This window comes from Coregonus clupeaformis, chromosome 14 (genome assembly GCF_020615455.1).
Source record: "Coregonus clupeaformis isolate EN_2021a chromosome 14, ASM2061545v1, whole genome shotgun sequence".
Taxonomy (NCBI): domain Eukaryota; kingdom Metazoa; phylum Chordata; class Actinopteri; order Salmoniformes; family Salmonidae; genus Coregonus; species Coregonus clupeaformis.
This window is the reverse complement of record NC_059205.1, coordinates 39,520,028-39,544,973: the sequence shown is the minus strand read 5'-3', so window position 1 is coordinate 39,544,973 and position 24,946 is coordinate 39,520,028. Positions and strand designations below refer to the sequence as shown.

General features: G+C 45.3%; 1 protein-coding gene across 1 annotated transcript in view; it reads left to right on the top strand.

Moving 5' to 3' along the window:
- Window positions 1-24,946, top strand: part of LOC121580913 (tenascin-R-like) — a 184,663-nt gene that overhangs the window by 100,216 nt on the left and 59,501 nt on the right. The window contains exons 3-4 of the mRNA XM_041896100.1: window positions 10,782-11,385; window positions 11,693-12,169. Of these exons, the coding sequence (XP_041752034.1) occupies window positions 10,842-11,385; window positions 11,693-12,169 (1,021 nt within the window). The 5' untranslated portion in view covers window positions 10,782-10,841. The remainder of the gene's footprint in view (window positions 1-10,781; window positions 11,386-11,692; window positions 12,170-24,946) is intronic.

Here is a 24,946-nt window from a genome sequence, read left to right as displayed (position 1 = left end):
TAGAGCATGTGGGCATGTGGGCTGAGTAGACATTCAACAAAAAACACACAACAAAAAAACATGAAGCAAAATACGTGTACTTGAGACTTTTTTTAGGGCTTTTTAGCTACGACTCATTTACATTTACGTCATTTAGCAGACGCTCTTATCCAGAGCGACTTACATTATTTTATTTTTTAAATTTTTCATACCCCGTGGGAATCGAACCCACAACCCTGGCGTTGCAAACACCATGCTCTAACAACTGAGCTACATCCCTGCCGGCCATTCCCTCCCCTACCCTAGACGACGCTGGGCCAATTGTGCGCCGCCCCATTGGTCTCCCGGTCACGGCCGGCTACGACAGAGCCTGGATTCGAACCAGGACCTCTAGTGGCACAGCTAGCACTGCGATGCAGTGCCTTAGACCGCTGCGCCACTCGGGAGACTCCTCTCCTAATGTACAAAAAAATACTGTGGATACATTGTACATACATTGTACATACATTTGAAGAATGACTGCCACTTAAGTACTGTGGTTACTTTGTATTACCTTATAAAGTAAAGTATAGTATAGTGGCTGGTGAGGGTCTACTTGGGGTGAGTGGGTCCTCCAAGAGACTGAAATGGGATGAGTGGAGGCCCCACGCACACCTCAGAGAAGTGTTTGATGCCCTCCCCGTCACCCCATCCCAATCCCCCCGATATAGCCCCATCTCCGTTCTCACCAATAACCACCATTAAATCTTAGTTGTAATGACATACAATGAATTATAATGATTCAACATCCTTTCCTAATCTTTCCAGAACTCTTATTCATTTCACAAGTCATAAAAAAATATAATAATAATAAAGTCCTTCCTTCTATCTCCCAAACCAAATCTATCACTCTCCACCACCCCTCCCAGTTCTCCCCCCTTTACCCCATCCAAGCCAAGCTTATCCCCACCTCCCATCTTTACTCACCCTTGCCCACCCAAACCAAGCTTGTCCCATCCTTGCACCCCCAAGCCAAGCTTATCACTACCTCCCATCCTTGCCCTTCTTTACCCACCCAGGCCAAGTTTATCCCAAACTCCATCTTTCCCCCCCTCCCTTCTTCTCAGACAGATTTACACCCCACTTACTCATCCATTCTCCTTCATTCACACACAACATATACCCTATGTTTCCACACACCCATTCTCTCCCGCCCTCCTATACATATTAATATTCACGTTGTTCACTCTCCCATTCATATGCACAGACACATACCCACAAATACACCTTCTTGCCAACATAAACACATCCATATAATAATTATTAACAATTATTGACTTATATGCTGTATTTCCTCTTTTATATTGTCTTTTCAGCGTACATGTATCTCATTGGCATTGACTAATTCTATCGTTACTTCCTAGAGAATAACAGTTGCTTGGGGTGAGAGGGAAGAATGTTGTCTCAATTTACGATAAGCTGGGCTTGGGCATCACAGTATGTAGCCTAGTGTACTTATCTATTTTTTCTGCCTCTCCTCAGGGCATTGAGCTTTCTTTCAACTGGAAAGGTTTCCTGCAGCCTGTTCAGGGCTTCATCGGTGCTTGTGAACTCCATTCTCTGTGTTCCCTTCCATACCCACAGCACTGCCGGGAATCAGAGTTGAGACTTGATTCCTTTTTCCTCCGGTGACTGTCTGATCAGAATGAATTGCTTGCGTTTTTCCCTCAGCTTAGCAGACAGGTCCTGGACTAATCAAATGGACTGGCCATGGATTTTGATTTCCTTTCCCCCCTGTGCCTTCAGAATCTTGACTTTGGTCTGATAGTTCCACAGCTTAATGATTACCACGCGAGGGTATTTAGAGTTCTTCTGTTTCATGCCGATCCTATGGCATCCCTCCAGATCCTTTGGTGATACATCCACACTAAGCTTCTCTGGTATCAGTTTGATCACGAAGCTGGAAAGGTCTCCCTTTTCCTCGTCTTCCGGTAAGGACTAAATTCTCATGTTATTTTGTCTCGTTCTGTTTTCTAGCTGGTCCAGTTCATCTTCTAAAGTTTGCACCTTTGTTTCCAGAAGGCCAGTTTTGTTGTCTTTTTCCTCCACATGTCTGCATGCATATCTGACACGATAGACTCTACTTTCCTTTTGAGCAAATGTTACTTTTTTAAAAAGAGATTGTGACAGTTTGTTTTGGTGAGCATTGAGAGCATTTGAACTATATTTTCCTGGATATCCTTCAGTTGTTTGCTGCTCTCATTTGCTTCTCCAAGTTGTTCTTTGTCTTTTTCTCTAAGAGTAGCCATGGCTTGTTGGGTTTATTCACAGATTGGTTCGCTGTTGTATATAACTGACTGCTCACTCTCTCCCGGTTACTTGGTGATATATTGATCTATCGACGTTAAAGGCTTTATTTAAACTATGTTGTCTGGCTTCTACATATAATCATAGTTTTGATGGTACAAACCGGAGCTACTCCCTCCCCATGCATCCTATCGGTATGCGTATGCTCCTCTGACCATTGTTGCATCCCATCAGGAAGTGTTTGATATTTATGACAGTCGACTCAATGTCCAACCTGTCTCAGAGCATATAGACAGCCTTTTTTCCCTTTTCCTTGCACTGTGTTATTTTTACCCGTATCTGAGTTGACATGTGACTTACTTTCAGTTGATCTTCACATGGTGATTCTGAATAGTTCTCACAGACAGATTTCCATTTACAAGAGTGGAAGATAAGAGGCTTAAACATTACTGAAGGATGCATACAGGAGGTTTGTACTTTGATATCATCCTTAGACCTTCCCTTAGTTTCGTAAAACCTCATATAAAAATGGTTATTTTGCATTTTATTCATATCATTCCATTAAGTAACATGTTACACCTTCCAAGCAAAATCACTGTATCACTGTGATGTGTATAGAAACCTATTTTTGATGATTGAATGAAATCCTAACCAGGTAAAATTATTTATGAGTTCCTCTGGTTTGGCATCTAACTCAAACAGGCACCAACAACAAAACACATCTATCCTGTCTTGATTCCGGTAGTTATTTGATCATGTCTCTGACACGATCATGTTGGTATCATGTTGTTGTGTTGTGTTGCGCCCTCATTTCAAGCTACCTTAATCCCTGACTCTTTCTCGTGGCTCAAAAGCAGAGAGAAAACATTTCTTATATTTTCATGAAAGGTAGGACAATAACAGTCAGTTCTGGCCCACAGGAAACAGCCTCTTCTGAAAGAGGGAGATGAAAGAAAAAAATGACTTTGGAGAGGGGGTTATGGAGACCGGGCTGTTTCAAAAGCCTGGTTGGGTTGGATCAGAACAGTGGTGTAGCCTAAGAGGGAGGAGGAGGATATTAGTGGTTGTCAAGCCACAGCACTGACAGATTATTTGATGTTTTGCATAAGTGGGATTCACTGTCAGGTTTACAAAGATAGAGGAGTTACAAAAACATGTGTTCATTGGAATGCCATCATCTCTGACTCATTGGCAGTCATTGGCTTTACATATATTAAATGGGGATTCCCTTATCAAATACTTTAATGACAACTACACTTACCTGGTTAAGTCCCAGCAGCACACTGCTGCAGGACCCAAGGGACAGAATTCTTTGAGTTACGTAACATGCATCTCGAAAGACACCCTGTAGATAACACATCGAATCTTTTTGCATCCATATTTCCACATACTGTAAATATGTTATCTTAGACTTGGACAAAACTAATTTCCATCACAACAAAATTAGCATAAATAGAAAACAATACATAGCCACATATTTAGACATATCCTAAATATATGGCTCTGAAACAATAGATCACAATAGAATAAGTAGTTAATCTAAAAGCCGTCACCATGGTGCCCAGCCCCAGTATGCCTGCAGCCTCTGACCAGCCTTGTTCTGGTGGGACAAATCTGAAATTCAATTCATCCTGAATCATAGCGGCATGAACTCAGTGAGCCCTCATTTAAATGCACTGTGGTTCTGTCCTAAATGGCACCCTATTCCCTATATAGTGTACTACTTTTGACCACAGAGCCCTATGGGTCCTGTTTAAAAGTAATGCACTATATAGGGAATAGGGTGCCAGTTGAGACACTGCCTGTGTTCTGCTTTACTGTCCCTCCATTAAACAGGGAACCATTTGGTTGGTCATTATTCATGGTGTGCCCCCTGAGCCCTCTGTATCTGCTGCAGCAGCTGATCCCACAGGCTCTCCTCAGATAGATGGGAACAATGATTGCAGCTCAGCATTATATTATTAATCTTTATCTTGTCTACCTTTTATCTAAGCACTAGGTAAAATTTCTGTAGATAGCATTTTTTATAGCATTTAAGCCAAAATTATATTTTTTTGGTTCACTCTGCGTTATTGAAGCTACTGAGGACTGTTAAGGTCCTTACTTCATTTGGAAATATTGCATTTCCGTTATTTGCAGACAGAAAACTTTTCAAAATATTATTTGTTAAGCTATACTTATTTTTTTTAACAATGTGAGTAGTATTAGTACGCATCCTTATGCAAAAAAGGCCTAAGGAGTAAGGAGAAGAAGACACCTTCAACCCCTATAGGTTGCAGGTGCTGAAAATGAACAGTGGCCAATGATCCTGAAAGACAAGGCAATTTGCCAAGTGCAGCTAGAGTAATGAGAATACACTGAGCCCTGGAAACAGCCTCAATTCGTTGGGGCATGGACTCTACAAGGTGTCCAAAGTGTTCCACAGGGATGCTGACCTATATTGACTCCAATGCTTCCCACAGTTGTGTCAAGTTGACTGGATGTCCTTTGGGTGGTGGACCATTCTTGATACACACGGAAAACTGTTGAGCGTGGAAAAACCCAGCAGCGTTGCAATTCTTGACTCAAACCGATGTGCCTGGCACCTACTACCATACCCTGTTCAAAGGCACTTAAATATTTAGTCTTGCCTATTCAACCTCTGAATGGCACACATACACAATCCATGTCTCAATTGTCTCAAGGCTTAAAAATCATTTTTTAACCTGTCTCCTCCCCTTCATCCGCACCAATTGAAGTGGCTTTAACAAGTGACGTCAACGAGGGATCATAGCTTTCACCTGGATTAACCTGGTCAGTCTATGACATGGAATGTTTTGTAAACTCAGTGTAGAATCGTAATGTTGCTAGATGGAGATTTACAAGGTAGCGAGGGGCAGAGTGCCCGTGGAGGCTGGCTATTGGTATAGTGAACATGTTGGGTGTTTGCACATTAACCTGTGCAAATAGGGGTTACAGATTCACTTCCCAGGGCCTGGGTCTGTCTGTGGCTAGCCAGAGCCTGGCAGAGCTCTGTAGCAACCCAGGTCCATTAGGGATTCAGCACCATACACGCAGACATATCTTTATTCAGCAGCTCTGGTCTGGACAGATACTGTATACTGTGTGAAATAAAGGAGGACAGTTAGAGAGATCTCAAGAGAAAGATAGAGTTGAACAGAACCAGGGGGGAAAGGAACAGGTGTAGGATCGATCTGAATTCGACCAGTATTGTCGCAGCAAAATAATTATTTAGCAACATAATGTTGCTTGATTGGTGGTTAGGCTATTAGCTGGCCAATATTAGGCTACATGAAAAGTGCAATACTGTTAATATAACCGTGTGTTAGTGCAGGTTTTCAGTGAATTTATGTAAATCATGACGCTCATCTGCGTTTCCTGTGGTACAGGAAAATTCTCAGCAACAAAAGACTGATCAAATTAAGATCCTACATCTGTAGCAGCATCGCAGAATCGCTCTGGTGCTTTGCCCCCCACATGTTCCATTATGACACAGGACACTGGGTATGAAGTGATACTGACACTTCATACCCCTAGTACAGTAGGAAGGATCCAGGCAGCCATTAGGACTCCAAGGCTGACTTATTTTTGTAGCCAGAAAGTCCTCAAGGGGAAAGATATACACACGTGGATTTTAAAACATCTCACAATGGTCAGTACTTGGAAGAGAAGGGAGGAGTAGGGAGGAGAAGTCAAAAGGCTTTAGGCCTCTGTCCCACTCAGATAAGCTGAGTTTATAAAGATATGCAGAGCGTCGGATGCTATTCCCTGAGGGTGCCGGGGGACACTGTGATCTAGCACGGCACCAGGGAGGGAGGAAACATCAATGCCGCTCACATATATATTGCAGAATGTGGTGTAATAGCTTGTGTAACACCTCTTTAAGAACCTCTCAGTGTAATGGCAGCTGAATGAGAAATGAAAGCATATCGAAATGAGAGCAAAGTGTTGAATAGTCACATTTTACAAAAGTATATTCCCATCAGATGAAATTCAATTTTTTTTTCTCTTGTTTTGAAGTTGATTAGAAGTACATATAAAACAACAAGAGTTAGCCTAGTAACATGATTTCTTTCTAACCATTTTCTGGTCCTGGTTTTGTGGTGTATCCTAGCCTTCATATCCTTTAGAATCTGAGCAATCGATCTTTGTGCCTTTTTGTCTAATATAAAACCTTACTGTAGGTAATTCAGAATGTCACTCATTGCACACTGTGAAAGGTTGCAATTGCAGCATCTCTGCTATCTCCTTATTACAGTATGATTTAGGCATCTCAAGATTTAATGCTCAGCAGACAAATAGGATTGTGTGTTATGTTAGGGGAAAGGTTCATGTATTTCTTGACCTACTCTAGCGGTAACACCGTGTAGCTTTTAGCATCTTACTGTACGTTGTATTTGTATACTTCCCTACGGTATTTCCTTCATTTATGAGCTCATTAGACAGTAAATACACTCAGAGTCAGGATCATCGGGCAATTTCACATAAAACACAATGATTATAATTACTGTTGATCAGATCAGACACTCTTGAGGTAAGTTTTCCATTGGCATAATATACCCATCATAAACATAAGTTTGCATACATTTGACAACATACAACAGTTGTACCAACCTACAACAACCTACCACTAACCTACAACAGAACAATGGTGTTACTTGTGTAATTTCACCATTACTACACAGGTATAAGACAACTGTAACATAATTATATATATTTTTTTGTTACTTATATTTAAAAATAGATATATATTTAGACAGTTGGAAAAAGATGCGGAAGCCAGTCAAGTTGGAGAACAGTAGGAAGGGTGGACACAGCGATTGAACCCCGGTCTCCGGTGGGGGTCAGTATGTGTGACTGGCCGGGAGCGTTACGGCTAGACCACAGGCTCAGCACACAATTATATTTTTCAAACATCCAGACATGCTATTTATTCCAAATGAGCTTTTGACATACATGCTCCTTGTCCTGACATTTCAATCAAGCCCCAGGCAGCCTGGTACCTGTTCTCTGTGAGACTGAAAAGTGCTATTGGCCGTCAACAGACAGGAGTTATTGCATGGTCCTGCTTGATGGTAATGTTATGTTCAAGGTGAAAGCAGATGGTCAGGATATAGGGAAGGCTCAGTATATTTGTTATTGGAATGGCTGCTTAAAATGCGTGACAAGATTTGTGTGTTTCATTATTGCCTGTGCTGATACTCTGCTTTTGTTCCTCTGTGATATGTGGTGAGGAGTGGAGCTCTCTCGAGTCATCCCTCTTCACTGCCTTCAATGACACTTTGTGAGAAAAGTTCTCTTTTTAAACCTCTCTCTCTACATCATTAAGACAAAACCTGATTCTGTGCATAATTGGAGTATGCATATTTCAACTCTTCTCTTGTATCATCTCCAGCCTGAGCCATAAAAAGAAAGCTTTGGATGAAAGGGATATTCAGCTTATGACTGGTCTCTGAAAGAAAATATGTATCTGGCTAAGATCAAGGCTTTACAACTCTTTTTAAAACACGCTTTTAAGCATGCTTTTGGGTGCACAGGGAAATTAAAATGGCTTTCTTTTGGTGAATTATCTGCCTGCTCAGGTCACTTATTGATTTCTGTGTAATGCTTGTCAATGGCATCCCAAAGCTGCCGGTGCTTACAGAGTGTCCAGTCAGAGTGTGTTGTCAGAGTGTGTACCCAAATGTGTATTATGTAAAGTACAGTTTGTATATTTTATATTGTTTCTGGCAGCCAGTTTTATAGGGTTCATGATCATAAACTTTGAACAGAATTGCTTTATGCCTCAGTGTTAATGTCAGGGCGTGTGTAGGTGTAGTGTAGGAAATCAAATGCAGGACGCCGACTGTAAGTTCCAAATGCTGTATTTCTGGCCCAACACAGGCAACAGGACAACTAAGCCCAAACAGCTAAACTACGCACAAGGCGAAAAGGCAAATGCGCACAAACAGGTGCGACAAACGAAGTGGTGCACGAACAAGTGCAACTATGCTCCAGCGCAGTGGAGAAACTATGCTCAACCGAGCAAACACAACACTGACGAAAAACAATCATACACAACACATGACAAACACAACGAGAAACTTATAGGACACTAATTACGTAAAACAGAAACAGGTGTGACACAAACAGACAAAAGCAAACGAACATGAAACATCTATCGGTGGCAGCTAGAATTCCGGAGACGACGAGCGCCGAAGCCTGCCCGAACAAGGAGGAGAGGCAGCCTCGGCCGAAACCGTGACAGTTAAAAAAAAATCATTCCAGCTAGCGGGGGGTCAGCTGGGAGAACCAATTCACATTCAATTTCCCGAGAAAATGACCACTTTCAGGAAAACTGACACTATTGTTCTCTGGTCATCTACCTTAGCAGGTACTCTACTCACTTTCACACTACTAGTCATTACAGGGTATAGCCTAAAATGGCAACATGCCATAGTAGTGCCAAACTAATTTCCTGACTTGTCAACGTGCTCCCAGCTCCCACAGTGCCTCTTCACTTTCACCCATTCAGCAGTAGGCAGCCCGGCGGCCGGAGGATTGTGAGCCGCCACGCTGTCAGTTCTCATTACGGTCAAGTCAGGAGGATGACCAGTAAGTGCATCCAGGGCGGAAATGTGTGATAAAACACCTTGCTCCTGAAGAATACATTGAGATAGTCGTTGGTGTTGATCCTCATCCTCCTCTTTGTCACTTCTAATTTAGAGGCATCCTAATTGAGGCCTGACAACAGGCCTTGATGAAACCCAATTGTCTCCAAACGCTGTTTGACCACTGCAAATGCTAAACTTCCTATGACTCCCTATAGTCTCTCTCTATAGAACTTTCATAAATTCAGCCCATATGATGCCTGAGCTGGAGAGCAGGGCAATGAGGGCATCAAATCAATTAAAGTTTATTGTCACGTACACAGATTTTCAGATGTTAGAGCAGGTGCAGCGAAATGCTTATGTTTCAACAGTGCAGTATACAATTAATAACCAAAAAGGTGTATCTCAGTTGCTGTGGCATAGAGGAGCAAGACCGTTATACAAGTCCCCGTCTGTGTGACTGAGCGTGAGTCAGAGAGACATTCAGGGCCTTTTACTGAACATGTCAATTTGACTATAGAACTGCATGTACCACGTTTTCACTTTAATCAAAGGGACCCTGCACTAGTTAATGGGTATGAAAATAATTTGATCTCTTTCTCATCTTTCTGGTTCTCAATTATTTGGTGGATTCGCTGGTTAAATGGCTTGAGTTTTTCGCATGAGGACATTTCCCATTCTCTACGGGCGTGGGGAGGGTTTAAAAATGTACCTGTTCCCAAGGCCAAAGTCGTATATGAAGATATAGCAGCTGAACCTAATATGTTACAGTATATCACACAGTTTATTTAAGCAATAAGGCACGAGGGGGTGTGGTATATGGCCAATATACCACGGCTAAGGACTGTTCAGCTTGCACAACTCAACGCGGAGTGCCTGGATGCAGCCCTTAGCCGTGGTATATTTATAATTGAACATATCTCCCACCTCTCAAATCCCTGGAGTGACTTATACACTGTCTCGTCTTCAGTTTTATAATGACTGTATCAGTTTAGCACACATGCACCAAGTTGGTTGTATGCTCTCACCTTGAGGGTGCTGTGCTCATAAGTAACCTTTAAAGATTAGCAGTAATGACATGAACTGCAAACCTCATGCTTGTGGTTGGTTTAAAATATGGAGTCTAGGGGAATTGCCCTGCTTTGTGATAAAAAACAAGAGAATAATTTGAAAGGTTGACTTCCCTTTCACAAGTGGGCTTTTCGGTAAAAAAAAAAGAAGCTGATTTTCAATATCAGATACATTCTTTTGAAAAAGGCTTCATGCATTGAGACTCCGCAGGCTTCTTGGCATGCTGTGTTTGACTTCCTAAAGATACATCTGAGAGACACAACCTTATACACAGTTTGATTTGTGTCGTGGTAAAAAGTCATTTTTCCTCCATGAACAGAGAGCATGTGTCATTTAGTGTAAGTCTCACTTTTATTCTGCCGATTGAGCTTTGATAAAATACTTCATCGTTTTAGAAAAGCCCTCTGTCTAGTCTGTCTAACAGAGATGGAAAAATGTCATCGCAGATAATCACTTTCTGACCAGGGGCTTTTGTAGTTGGGAAGCAGTCCCTCAATGTGATTCATTCTGCGGTTTGTTCCTGTCCTCAGCCCAGTCGCTGGAGAGAGAGGATTACAGTAGAAGGAAAAATCACTAAAGCAATGGCTCTATTGAATCCCTGTATCAACATGTTCTATGTGCTCAATATTTCAACATCCCTCTCCTGTGGGAAAAATCAAATATTTGGTGTTGTGTGCAGAAATATATTTAGGGGTTCTAAACATCCCATAAGCATCCAGTTCTTTTCCAAGCCAATTATTCTTTCACAATAGATCAAAGACTATTTTCAATTTTTGGAACAGAGGCAAACCCCAAATCCCAAAACCCTACTCAACCACCCACCACAGTTTTTCTTTTTTTATCTCTCCTCTGTAGATCCTATCAGAAGTCTGCCGGTAAGTACGGTGGTGTCAGGAGAGCCCTATCTCTAGGATCATGGCTATAACGCCGTGGTGGTTCACCATGGGCCCTGCACGAGGCTGGCTGCTGGGCCTGGCTCTACTCCTTCTGGGGACCCAGGCTGCTCCATCCCCGTCCGGTGAGGAGGGGAAGCTGGTCCGGACCATCAGGGTCAGACGACAGGCCCCTTCAGATGGCCCCACCAGCCCATCTAACAACCAGACCAACAAGGAGCAGCCAATGGTCTTCAACCATGTGTACAACATCAACGTGCCCCTAGAGTCTCTGTGCTCGGTGGATCTGGACTCAGCAGTGCCTCCACCCAGCCAGGCCACCAGAGAGGCTGTGTCCAGTTGGGGTGGGCAGGGCCCCACGGAGTTCACAGAGCAGACAGTGGACGCAGACAGCCAGGTCACCTTCACCCACCGCATCAACATCCCCAAACAGGCCTGTGCCTGTCCCGCAGCCAACATTGTGCAGCAGCTGGCCACCCGCATCGAGATGCTGGAGAGAGAGATGTCGCTGCTGAGGGCCCAGTGCAGCTCTGGCAACTGTGGCTGTGGGGAGAGTTCAGCCATGGGTAAGTGGGGAATAATAGTACAGCTTGACAGTATTATTAGAGCTACTGTACCCTGGTCATAGGCTAATTTGAGGCCAATGTGGATTGTCAGGCTTTCATTTCATTCAGTTACTGAGCGTCTTGGTTTGAGTAGATAGCACCAGGATATGAAAGCCTGGGGATTTCTTAGTGTTCATAGCTTTATTTTTAGACTGTTACTCTGTTACATTGTTTGAAAACGTACACTGTTACAACAGATGATGTTGACATTAGTAAAGCATACAGTATATTTAGTGATGTTGTTTTCTGTTCTCATTTCTTCCTCTAGGTCACCTGGACTTCATTCCTCAGTGCAGTGGCCACGGCAGCTTCAAAATGGACCTGTGTGGCTGTGTGTGTGAGGACGGCTGGACGGGCAAGAACTGCTCCGAGCCGCGCTGCCCAGACGACTGTTCCGGACAGGGAGTGTGCATGGAGGGCGAGTGTATGTGTGACCGCGACTTCGGAGGGGACAACTGCTCGGAGCCCCGCTGCCCGGCGGACTGCTCCGGTCGAGGGCTGTGCATGGATGGGGAGTGTATCTGTGAGGAGAACTTCACTGGAGAGGACTGTACGCTGGGTCGCTGCCTCAACGACTGCTCTGACCAAGGGCTGTGCACCAACGGAACCTGCCAGTGTCGCCCAGGATACGTAGGAGAAGACTGCTCCTTGGCCTACTGCGCCAACAACTGTAGTCAGAAGGGCATCTGTAGGGAAGGCTTCTGTGTCTGCCAAGAGGGCTTCGCTGGAGACGACTGCTCTGCAGGTGAGAGAAAGAGGAAACCATAGGAAAACAGACAGTAGCTCCTCTGAGAGAGGTATTCATTTACCTTCATACTTTTTGCTATTGTAGTTTCCAAGAGTGGATATATATGGGTGGATATTTGGTTATTTGAGACAAGCCTCATTCACATTAACCATAATCACACTTTTTCTAAATCTGAGTCTTCTTCAGTCCGGCCAGAGTCTGTCGAAGAATAAGAAGTTAACAAACCACAGAAGAAGATGAAAATAAGTGGTTTTCGACTATTTATATTATATTATGGGATAGTTAGCAACTTGTAAATAATGAAGTATTATTTTAATAGTATGTTAAAGATAACACACATTGGCTGATAAGCCAATTGTACTTTATGAATATTGCCTTCTGTTTTAGTTTATTGTGATGGTAATGACGTTTGTTTTTGATGATAATTATTAGGTGGAGGTCACTAGCTACAGTATAGCCTAGCTCAGGGCTCTCTAACCCTGTTCCTGGAGGGCTATTGTCCTGGTTTTCACTCCAACCCTAATCTAGCGAACCTGATACTAATAATTAGCTGGTTGATAAACTGAATCAGGTTAGTTACAACTGAGGTTGAAGTGAAAATATACAGAAGGGTAGCTCTCCAGGAATAGGATTGGAGAGCTCTGGCCTAGCTTTTAGCTGCTCTATAAGATAGCTTGATTTGCTAGAAAGTTATAAAAACAAGTTGAGGAAAAAGTATCTAAACAAAACATGTTTTATTATCAACTGAAACAATATGTTTATGTTTCACTATATTGTATCACTCCAATATATTGGTATCACTCCGTGGCGGAGGGATACTTCCGAGGTGAGGATTTACAGATTTACTCCCGCGTACACCTGTGTCACGGCTGGGGTCAGCCCCTATATATAGACCCATGGCCGCGACACATGTTCTCTTTCATTTTCTCGGTGGACGTCCGTGTGGTTTGAGGATTAAACTTGGCAAGTCACTGTTAAGTGTAATATCTTGCGTGGAAGTATACTCACTGGCTGTTTGCAGCCTGGAGCAGCTGAATACATAGCCAGCCCCTCCTCTTGAGTGCTCCACTCGCTGCGCGCGGTTGATCTATATCTTCCGCCCGTGGTTTGTCGTACCTGTGTTTCGTTAGCGTTACACTACGACTCCGTGTGCATCCATTAGTATGGTGGCTCTTGCTGCACAGACTGTGTGTGTGTTGTGAATTGCTTGTAATGTAATGCTAATATTGCAGTTGGCGTAAAACAAAAACAACAAAAACAAATAAATCAAATCCATTACCTGGTTGCTGTTTTTTTGTCTGCCTGTTTCTCCCACACTGGTCTGCCCCGGTTTGGGTACTGGGTCATTTATCCCTCACCAGGTTCCTATTCCTCCAAGCAGGTCACGACATAAGCTCTCCCGGACCCCTACTCAGTGGCCTTGTTGGCTTGGCTGAGCTTATGGCTTCCCATTGTGACAGGTGTGATGGTGGCATCCCCCCTGGGAATCCGCATACCTTGTGAATGCACTGCCTGGGTTTCAAATCACATTTTATTTGTCACATGCACTGAATACAACAGGTGTAGACCTTACAGTGAAATGCTTACTTACAAGTCATTAACCAACAATGCAGTTTTAAGAAAGAATACCCCCAAAATTTAAATAATAATAAAAAATGCAAATAGTCTGGGTACTGGATTAGATGTTCAGGAGTCTGGATTAGATGTTCAGGAGTCTTATGGCTTGGGGATAGCAGCTGTTTAGAAGCCTCTTGGACCTAGACTTGGCGCTCCGGTACCGCTTGCCATGCGGTAGCAGAGAGAACAGTCTATGACTAGGGGGGCTGGAGTCTTTGACAATTGTTAGGGCCTTCCTCTGACATCGCCTGGTACAGAGGTCCTGGATGGCAGGAAGCTTGGCCCCAGTGATGAACTGGGCCGTACCCACCACCCTCTGTAGTGCCTTGCGGTTGGAGGCCGAGCAGTTGCCATGCCAGGCAGTGATGCAACCAGTCAGGATACTCTCGATGGTGCAGCTGTAGAACCTTTTGAGGATCTGAGGACCCATGCCAAATCTTTTCAGTCTCCTGAGGGGGAATAGGTTTTGTCGTGCCCTCTTCACCACTGTCTTGGTGTGCTTGGACCATGTTAGTTTGTGGGGGATGTGGACACCAAGGAACTTGAAGCTCACAACCTGCTCCACTACAGCCCCCGTCGATGAGAATGGGGGCGTGCTCGGTCCTCTTCTTTTTCCTGTAGTCCACAATCATCTCCTTTGTCTTGATCACGTTGAGGGAGAGCTTGTTGTCCTGGCACCACACGGCCAGGTCTCTGACCTCCTCCCTATAGGCTGTCTCGTCGTTGTTGATGTTCAGGCCATCGGAAAACGTAATGATGGTGTTGGAGTCGTGCCTGGCCATGCAGTCATGACTGAACAGGGAGTACAGGAGGGGACTGAGCACGCACCCCTGAGGGGACCCGTGTTGAGGATCAGCGTGGCGGATGTGTTGTTACATTTACATTTACATCATTTAGCAGATGCTCTTATCCAGAGCGACTTACAAATTGGTGCATTCAACTTAATTTTTTTTATGGGGGGGGGGGGGAGGGGGGGGTAGAAGGATTACTTTATACTATTCCAGGTATTCCTTAAAGAGGTAGGGTTTCAAGTGTCTCCGGAAGGTGGTCAATGACTCCGCTGTCCTGGTGTCGTGGGGGAGCTTGTTCCATCATTGGGGTGCCAGAGCAGCGAATAACTTTGACTGGGCTGAGCGGGAACTGTGCTTCCGTAGAGGTAGGGGAGCTAGCAGGCCAGAGGTGGATGAATGTAGTGCCCTTGTTTGGGTGTAGGATCAGAGCCTGAAGGTAAGGAGGTGCCGTTCCCCTCACAGCTCCGTAGGCAAGCACCATGGTCTTGTAGTAGATGCGAGCCTCAACTGGAAGCCAGTGGAGTGTGCGGAGGAGCGGGGTGACATGAGAGAACTTGGGAAGGTTGAACACCAGACGGGCTGCAGCGTTCTGGATAAGTTGTAGGAGTTTAATGGCACAGGCAGGGAGCCCAGCCAACAGCGAGTTGCAGTAATCCAGACGGGAGATGACAAGTGCCTGGATTAGGACCTGTGCCGCTTTCTGTGTAAGGTAGGGTTGTACTCTGCGAATATTGTAGAGCATGAACCTGTAGGATCAGGTCAACGCTTTGATGTTAGCGGAGAACGACAGGGTGTTGTCCAGGGTCACGCAAAGGTTCTTTGCACTCTGGGAGGAGGACACAATGGAGTTGTCAACCGTGATGGCGAGATCATGGAGCGGGCAGTCCTTCCCCGGGAGGAAGAGCAGCTCCGTCTTGCCGAGGTTCAGCTTGAGGTGGTGATCCGACATCCACACTGATATATCTGCCAGACATGCAGAGATGCGATTTGCCACCTGGTTATCAGAAGGGGGAAAGGAGAAAATGAATTGTGTGTCGTCTGCGTAGCAATGATAGGAGAGACCATGTGAGGATATGACAGAGCCAAGTGACTTGGTGTATAGAGAAAATAGGAGAGGGCCTAGAACTGAGCCCTGGGGGACACCAGTGGTGAGAGCACGTGGTGCGGAGACAGATTCTCACCACGCCACTTGGTAGGAGCGACCTGTCAGGTAGGATGCAATCCTAGAGTGATCAGCGCCGGAGATGCCCAACTCGGAGAGGGTGGAGAGGAGTATCTGATGGTTCACAGTATCAAAGGCAGCGGATAGGTCTAGAAGGATAAGAGCAGAGGAGAGAGAGTTAGCTTTAGCAGTGCGGAGAGCCTCCGTGACACAGAGAAGAGCAGTCTCAGTTGAATGATCAGTCTTGAAACCTGACTGGTTTGGATCAAGAAGGTAATTCTGAGAGAGATAGCATGAGAGTTGGCTAGAGACGGCACGCTCAAGAGTTTTGGAGAGAAAAGAAAGAAGGGATACTGGTCTGTAGTTGTTGACATCGGAGGGATCGAGTGTAGGTTTTTTGAGGAGGGGTGCAACTCTCGCTCTCTTGAAGATGGAAGGGACATGGCCAGCGGTCAAGGATGAGTTGATGAGCGAGGTGAGGTAAGGGAGAAGGTTTCCGGAAATGGTCTGGAGAAGAGAGGAGGGGATAGGGTCAAGTGAGCAGGTTGTTGGGCGGCCGACCGTCACAAGTCGCAAGATTTCATCTGGAGAGAGAAGGGAGAAAGAAGTCAAAGCATAGGGTAGGGCAGTGTGAGCAGGACCAGCGGTGTCATTTGACTTAATAAATGAGGATCGGTTGTCGTCAACCTTCTTTTCAAAATGGTTGACGAAGTCATCCACAGAGAGGGAGGAGGGAGGGGGAGGAGGAGGAGGATTCAGCAGGGAGGAGAAGGTGGCAAAGAGCTTCCTAGGGTTAGAGGCAGAGGCTTGAAATTTAGAGAGGTTGAAAATGTCTGTGAAGACACTTGCCAGTTGGTCAGCGCATGCGCGGAGTACACATCCTGGTAATCCATCTGGCCCTGCGGCCTTGTGAATGTTGACCTGTTTAAAGGTCTTACTCACATCGGCTAAGGAGAGCGTGATCACACAGTCATCCGGAACATCTAATGCTCTCATGCATGTTTCAGTGTTACTTGCCTTGAAGCGAGCATATAAGTAATTTAGCTTGTCTGGTAGGCTCGTGTCACTGGGCAGCTCGCGGCTGTGCTTCCCTTTGTAGTCTGTAATAGTTTGCAAGCCCTGCCACATCCGATGAGCGTCGGAGCCAGTGTAGTACGATTCGATCTTAGTCCTGTATTGACGCTTTGCCTGTTTGATGGTTCGTCGGAGGGCATAGCGGGATTTCTTATAAACTTCCGGGTTAGAGTCCCGCTCCTTGAAAGCGGCAGCTTTACCCTTTAGCTCAGTGTTGCCTGTAATCCATAGCTTCTGGTTGGAGTATGCACGTACAGTCACTGTGGGGATGACATCATCAATGCACTTATTGATGAAGCCAGTGACTGATGTGGTGTACTCCTCAATGCCATTGGAAAATCCCGGAACGTATTCCAGTCTGTGCTAGCAAAACAGTCCTGTAGCTTAGCATCTGCTTCATCTGACCACTTTTTTATTAATCGAGTCACTGGTGCCTCCTGCTTTAGTTTTTGCTTGTAAGCAAGAATCAGGAGGATATAATTATGGTTAGATTTGCCAAATGGAGGACGAGGAGAGCTTTGTACGTTTCTCTGTGTGTGGAGTAAAGGTGGTCTAGAGTTTTTTTTCCATCTGGTTGCACATTGAATATGCAGGTAGAAATTAGGTATAACTGATTTAAGTTTCCCTGCATTAAAGTCCCCGGCCACTAGGAGCACCGCCTCTGGATGAGCGTTTTCCTGTTTGCTTATGGCCGTAAACAGTTCAGTTTGCGGTCTTAGTGCCAACATCGGTTTGTGTTGGTAAATAGACAGCTACGAAGAATATAGATGAAAACTCTCTTGGTAGATAGTGTGGTCTACAGCTTATCATGAGATACTCTACTTTTAATGTCCCGTTGGTAGGTTATACAGTGGGGTAAAAAAGTATTTAGTCAGCCACCAATTGTGCAAGTTCTCCCACTTAAAAAGATGAGAGAGGCCTGTAATTTTCATCATAGGTACACGTCAACTATGACAGACAAATTGAGAAAAAAAAATCCAGAAAATCACATTGTAGGATTTTTAATGAATTTATTTGCAAATTATGGTGGAAAATAAGTATTTGGTCACCTACAAACAAGCAAGATTTCTGGCTCTCACAGACCTGTAACTTCTTCTTTAAGAGGCTACTCTGTCCTCCACTCGTTACCTGTATTAATGGCACCTGTTTGAACTTGTTATCAGTATAAACGACACCTGTCCACAACCTCAAACAGTCACACTCCAAACTCCACTATGGCCAAGACCAAAGAGCTGTCAAAGGACACCAGAAACAAAATTGTAGACCTGCACCAGGCTGGGAAGACTGAATCTGCAATAGGTAAGCAGCTTGGTTTGAAGAAATCAACTGTGGGAGCAATTATTAGGAAATGGAAGACATACAAGACCACTGATAATCTCCCCTCGATCTGGGGCTCCACGCAAGATCTCACCCCGTGGTGTCAAAATGATCACAAGAACGGTGAGCAAAAATCCCAGAACCACACGGGGGGACCTAGTGAATGACCTGCAGAGAGCTGGGACCAAAGTAACAAAGCCTACCATCAGTAACACACTACGCCGCCAGGGACTCAAATCCTGCAGTGTCCCCCTGCTTAAGCCAGTACATGTCCAGGCTCGTCTGAAGTTTGCTAGAGAGCATTTGGATGATCCAGAAGAGGATTGGGAGAATGTCATATGGTCAGATGAAACCAAAATATAACTTTTTGGTAAAAACTCAACTCGTCGTGTTTGGAGGACAAAGAATGCTGAGTTGCATCCAAAGAACACCATACCTACTGTGAAGCATGGGGGTGGAAACATCATGCTTTGGGGCTGTTTTTCTGCAAAGGGACCAGGACGACTGATCCGTGTAAAGGAAAGAATGAATGGGGCCATGTATCGTGAGATTTTGAGTGAAAATCTCCTTCCATCAGCAAGGGCATTGAAGATGAAACGTGGCTGGGTCTTTCAGCATGACAATGATCCCAAACACACCACCCGGGCAACGAAGGAGTGGCTTCGTAAGAAGCATTTCAAGGACCTGGAGTGGCCTAGCCAGTCTCCAGATCTCAACCCCATAGAAAATCTTTGGAGGGGAGTTGAAAGTCTGTGTTGCCCAGCGACAGCCCCAAAACATCACTGCTCTAGAGGAGATCTGCATGGAGGAATGGGCCAAAATACCAGCAACAGTGTGTGAAGACCTTGTGAAGACTTACAGAAAACGTTTGACCTGTGTCATTGCCAACAAAGGGTATATAACAAAGTATTGAGAAACTTTTGTTATTGACCAAATACTTATTTTCCACCATAACGTGCAAATAAATTCATTACAAATCCTACAATGTGATTTTCTGGATTTTTTTTTCTCATTTTGTCTGTCATAGTTGACGTGTACCAATGATGAAAATTACAGGCCTCTCTCATCTTTTTAAGTGGGAGAACTTGCACAATTGGTGGCTGACTAAATACTTTTTTTCCCCACTGTATGTCCGACTCATTAAAGAAAAATTATTTGTCCAGTTCAAGGTGAGTAATCGCTGTTCTGATGTCCAGAAGCTCTTTTCGGTCATAAGAGACGGTAGCAGCAACATTATGTACAAAATAAGTTACAAACAATGCGAAAAAACAAACAAAATAGCACAGTTGGTTAAGTGTCCATAAAACGGCAGCCATCCCCTCCGGCACCATTACACATCTTTTTTTTGAGCCACGTTAAGAGGGCGGTGGAGCGCCCTACTGGATGCCTGTTTTGTGTGGTGTTCTGAGAACACCTGCGCCTGGCGCGATTTGAGGCCATGCACGAGTGGGTCGGCCAGGCTCGGGCTCAGGCTGGGGACGAGCTCCCTCCCTCAGGAGTGGTGCGCCGTGAGCAGGGCTACCAGGCCCCCAGCGGCTTGAGAGGCTATGAGGAGCCTACTCACTCAGGTAGCCAATACACTGGACATCAAACTGGTGGACAGTGATGACTCTCTATCTGTCCCCATCTTTGCTGAGTTCCTCAAGGCCTTGCAGGAGAGATGGGCCCTGCCAGGGGGCGCTTTCGACTCACAGCAGAGACTGGTCCATGGAGTTATGTTGCGGGCGCGAAGTCACTCGGATTTCAGGAGTACCATGATAGCTGCCATGGTCCTCCCGGACTGGGAGATTATAGGGCGGAACCCACGACTGAAGCCGGGACCCCCCAGAGTCTTTGATGCCGACTTAAAAGCCACATATAGGTCCCTCTGCTCTCTTGGCCATGTTGCTGCAGGCCTACCTGCAGACCCTGTTGCCCCAGCTGCAGGAGGGCACAGAGGAGCTCCTCCGGGAAGCGATGGAGGTGTCTCGCCTGCTTTCCCTGCTCTAGAGGGATGTGGCCCACGCCAATGGACGGGCCATGGTGCAGGTGGTTACCTCCCAGCGCCATCTCTGGCTGGCCCAATCCCAATCCCGGCAGGTAGCTTAGTGGGTAAGAACGTTGTGCCAGTAACCGAAAGGTCGCTGGTTCTAATCCCCGAGCCAACTAGGTGAAAAATCTGTCGATGTGCCCTTGAGCAAGGCACTTAACCCTAATTGCTCCTGTAAGTCGCTCTGGATAAGAGCGTCTGCTAAATGACTAAAAAAAAAAAAAAAAAAAAAAATCTGCCAGCTGCTCTCCAGAGCACATTTGCCACTCTCCCCATCACCCCAGGGCTGACGTTTGGCCCAGGGGTTGATGACATTCTGAAGCAGACTGATAAGGTTCGTAGGGACCGGGAGACCCTGAGACGGTTCATGCCGCCTCCTCAGGCCCAGGTCCAAGGCAGACAGACCGTCGCCACCCACCTGCACCCGAACACGGTCCCTCTCTTGCCCCATCGCCTCGTGCTGAGGGACGACAGTGGGGAGGGGCAAAGCGTGTCAACTGTCACCACCATAGGGACGTGCCTGGAGGACCCATGCGCTTGGGGCGCCAAAGGAGAGGCGGGCCCCGGCAGGACCCATGACACACCCTTCCCCGGCCTCGGCCGCTTCTTCCGGTATCAAAGGCCAAAATGGGAGGAGGGTGTGGAGTCCCCCTGGGTGTTGTCCACAATGCTCCCCCTGGGTGTGGAGTCCCCCTGGGTGCCGGCCCCCGTCCTTCAGGGGCTTTGGTGTCACCATGGTGGCTGACCCCCTGAAGAAGATAACCCTGCGGCTGGAGATCTCCTCACCCCTGGACAAGTTGCCATCCGCAGGATCGAGACATCCGCCTCAGTCTGTGGGCTTGGCCGCTGAACGGCACCAATGGTCCATGTTAGGACTACAGGAGAGCGTAAGAACACCATGCAGACTGCAAGGGCTCTGGCTGCCTATGTGGAGCGGACACGGTCAGTGAAAACAACAGACAAAGCTCTTTGTCTGCTATGGTGAGAGATTCCTGGGGGCTGGGCTATCAAAGCAGAGGCTCTCTCACTGGATCGTGGACACGATTAAAACAGCATACCACCTGGCTGGCAGGCCAGTGCTGGGATCTGTGGTGGCACATTCAACACGAGGTGTGGCTGCGTCCTGGGCTCTACTGAGAGGAGGACCCCTCGCTGATATTTGTGCTGCGGCCAGCTGGGCTTCCTCTTGCACCTTTGCTAGGTACTATCGGGTAAATGTGGCACCTCCCTCTTCGGTTGGTTCAGCGGTCCTGGGCATCGCCTCCCCTTCCGGGGACTGTGCCGGGACACCCCTTCCACATTGATGGCCCCTGCGTCTCGGTTCCGCGCTGGGACTTCGCCACTGGCTGGCCAGGTCCCTCTAGCACCAACTTCATCTGGTACGGGTACACCAATATATTGGAGTGATCCAATATAATGAAACATAACAAAGGCTACGTATGTAACCACGGTTATGTGACCCACAGTGGGGAGAACAAGTATTTGATACACTGCCGATTTTGCAGATTTACCTGCTTACAAAGCATGTAGAGGTCTGTAATTTTTATCATAGGTACACTTCAACTGTGAGAGACGGAATCTACAACAAAAATCCAGAAAATCACATTGTTTGATTTTTAAGTAATTAATTTGCATTATATTGCATGACATAAGTATTTGATACATCAGAAAAGCAGAACTTAATATTTGGTACAGAAACCTTTGTTTGCAATTACAGAGATCATACGTTTCCTGTAGGTCTTGAACAGGTTTTCACATACTGCAGCAGGGATTTTGGCCCACTCCTCCATACAGACCTTCTCCAGATCCTTCAGGTTTCGGGGCTGTCGCTGGGCAATACGGACTTTCAGCTCCCTCCAAAGATTTTCTATTGGGTTCAGGTCTGGAGACTGGCTAGGCCACTCCAGGACCATGAGATGCTTCTTACGGAGCCACTCCTTAGTTGCCCTGGCTGTGTGTTTCGGGTCATTGTCATGCTGGAAGACCCAGCCACAACCCATCTTCAATGCTCTTACTGAGGGAAGGAGGTTGTTGGCCAAGATCTCGCGATACATGGCCCCATCCATCCTCCCCTCAATACGGTGCAGTCGTCCTGTCCCCTTTGCAGAAAAGCATCCCCAAAGAATGATGTTTCCACCTCCATGCTTTATGGTTGGGATGCTGTTCTTGGGGTTGTACTCATCCTTCTTCTTCCTCCAAACACGGCGAGTGGAGTTTAGACCAAAAAGCTCTATTTTTGTCTCATCAGACCACATGACCTTCTCCCATTCCTCCTCTGGATCATCCAGATGGTCATTGGCAAACTTCAGACGGGCCTGGACATGCGCTAGCTTGAGCAGGGGGACCTTGCCCCACGAGGTGAGATCTTGCATGGAGCCCCAGACCGAGGGTGATTGACCGTCATCTTGAACTTGAACTTCTTCCATTTTCTAATAATTGCGCCAACAGTTGTTGCCTTCTCACCAAGCTGCTTGCCTATTGTCCTGTAGCCCATCCCAGCCTTGTGCATGTCTACAATTTTATCCCTGATGTCCTTACACAGCTCTCTGGTCTTGGCCATTGTGGAGAGGTTGGAGTCTGTTTGATTGAGTGTGTGGACAGGTGTCTTTTATACAGGTAACGAGTTCAAACAGGTGCAGTTAATACAGGTAATGAGTGGAGAACAGGAGGGCTTCTTAAAGAAAAACTAACAGGTCTGTGAGAGCCGGAATTCTTACTGGTTGGTAGGTGATCAAATACTTATGTCATGCAATAAAATGCAAATTAATTACTTAAAAATCATACAATGTGATTTTCTGGATTTTTGTTTTAGATTCCGTCTCTCACAGTTGAAGTGTACGTATGATAAAAAATTACAGACCTCTACATGCTTTGTAAGTAGAAAAACCTGCAAAATCGGCAGTGTATCAAATACTTGTTCTCTCCAATCCTCTACATTTTTACATTTTAGTCATTTAGCAGACGCTCTTATCCAGAGCGACTTACAGTTAGTGAGTGCATACATTTTCATACTGCGGTGCTAGAGGCGCCTCAAAAATGATGTAGAGAACGTGTGTCGCGGCCATGGGGTCTTTATATAGGGGCGGAACCCAGCAGTGACAAAAATGTACACAGGAGTAAATCTATAAATCCACACCTCGGTTGTATCCCTCTGCTGCGGAGTGATACCAATATATTGGAGTGATCCATTAGGTCACATAACATGGTCACATATGTAACCTTCGTTCTCCTGTCTTGAATAAAAAGGTCATATTTTGCAATCTCCCAAAATCTCTGACGAGAGACTCTCCTCCACATTGTCTTGCAACGTGGAACCCAATGCTCTCCGTCCAGTAGCAGAGATTGCATGAAGATGACATCCAGCATAATGAATTACGTCACAATGTAAACTGGCCATAAGGCTCTGCATCCAATCATATCTAGAGAAAGTTAATTTTCACAGAGGTTATGGTAAGCAGTGGTCTCAGTCTGCAATTGGTTCTTTGGGGATATATAAGCTTTTATTATCTGGAAAATACTTCCAAGAATGGTGTATTTCCAGATAATAGAAATGCTCTCCATGCAATAGCAGCTGAATCCACAGCTCTTGACCAAAAACAGGACTCCTAGAGTCAAACACCTCTTGCAAACACCCTGTGCTTCAAACAGTAGCTATAAAATTGGTGACGGCTCGCGGTGTAACAGCATTCATTTGTCAAAAGTCACATTCACTGGGCAAGATGTGTCACATTAACCTAAGCTGAGACAATATCTGAATCAAGCTAGCTTGGGTTCACAGCAGTTCTCAGTAAGGCTTCTGATCCCCCCTATTGCTGTAGACAGCTGTCATCTCAAGAGAAAGGAAAAAAGAACAAATCATATTACCTATCCTCTACCTCATTCCCTTTCATTTTCAGCAGGACTCGCCAAAGCCAAAATTGCTTATTTCTTTGCAATTAGAGTTAAAGTAGCAATGGCACGTGTGAGGGAGGTTGCAGAATACAAAAATAGGCCATTCAATTACCTATTCAGGGCTCATAGGGTGGCAGGCATTGTAAGTGTTTCACATTATCAAAGTAGAAAAATCAGGATATGCTTTTGTGGCCCCATTTTCTCCTGCTATGAGAATAATGAGACTATGGAATTTAAATTAGGCATTTGGCAAGATTAAAATGTAAAATCAAAGCAGCTGCATTCACATGATGAGATTACCATTCAAAATGCTATTCATCATTACACTTTTGCAAATTTTCCCATTGAAAAATTATTATGCATGACTAAAAGGTTTTAAAAATAGTTTTTAGCCCCCCACCCCACAAAAACAAATACACCTAATGCAAATGGTTTGAAGTTTGTGCCAGAGAAATACAGGAGCTCTCACTAGTAGTCAGGTTGCATGTGAGCCTGTCCATCCTGTCACCTCTTGTTAATAGAGTTGTTCACTGACTGACAGCCATTTTCAGCCAGAGAGAACACATCAATGACCTTGCCATCCAGAATGCCCCACAAAAATAGAACCAACAATCTTGACTTAAACATATTTTTTGACAAAGCCTTGACTTCATACAGTAGCACAGCTGCATTAAATGACAATTTATTTTTATTTATTCTATTCAGTCTTCATGACATCTGCATTTTGGATCACCCTTTTCCATTTTTGCGCAGAATTTTTAGGATAACCCAATTTTTGCTGTTTATACAATGCTGTTTATTATCTTCCATAATATTAGTGTAATACAATGACCTATGACCTATTTATAATCCCATCTCTGATAAACAGTCCCTAAACACTAAACTCCAACCAC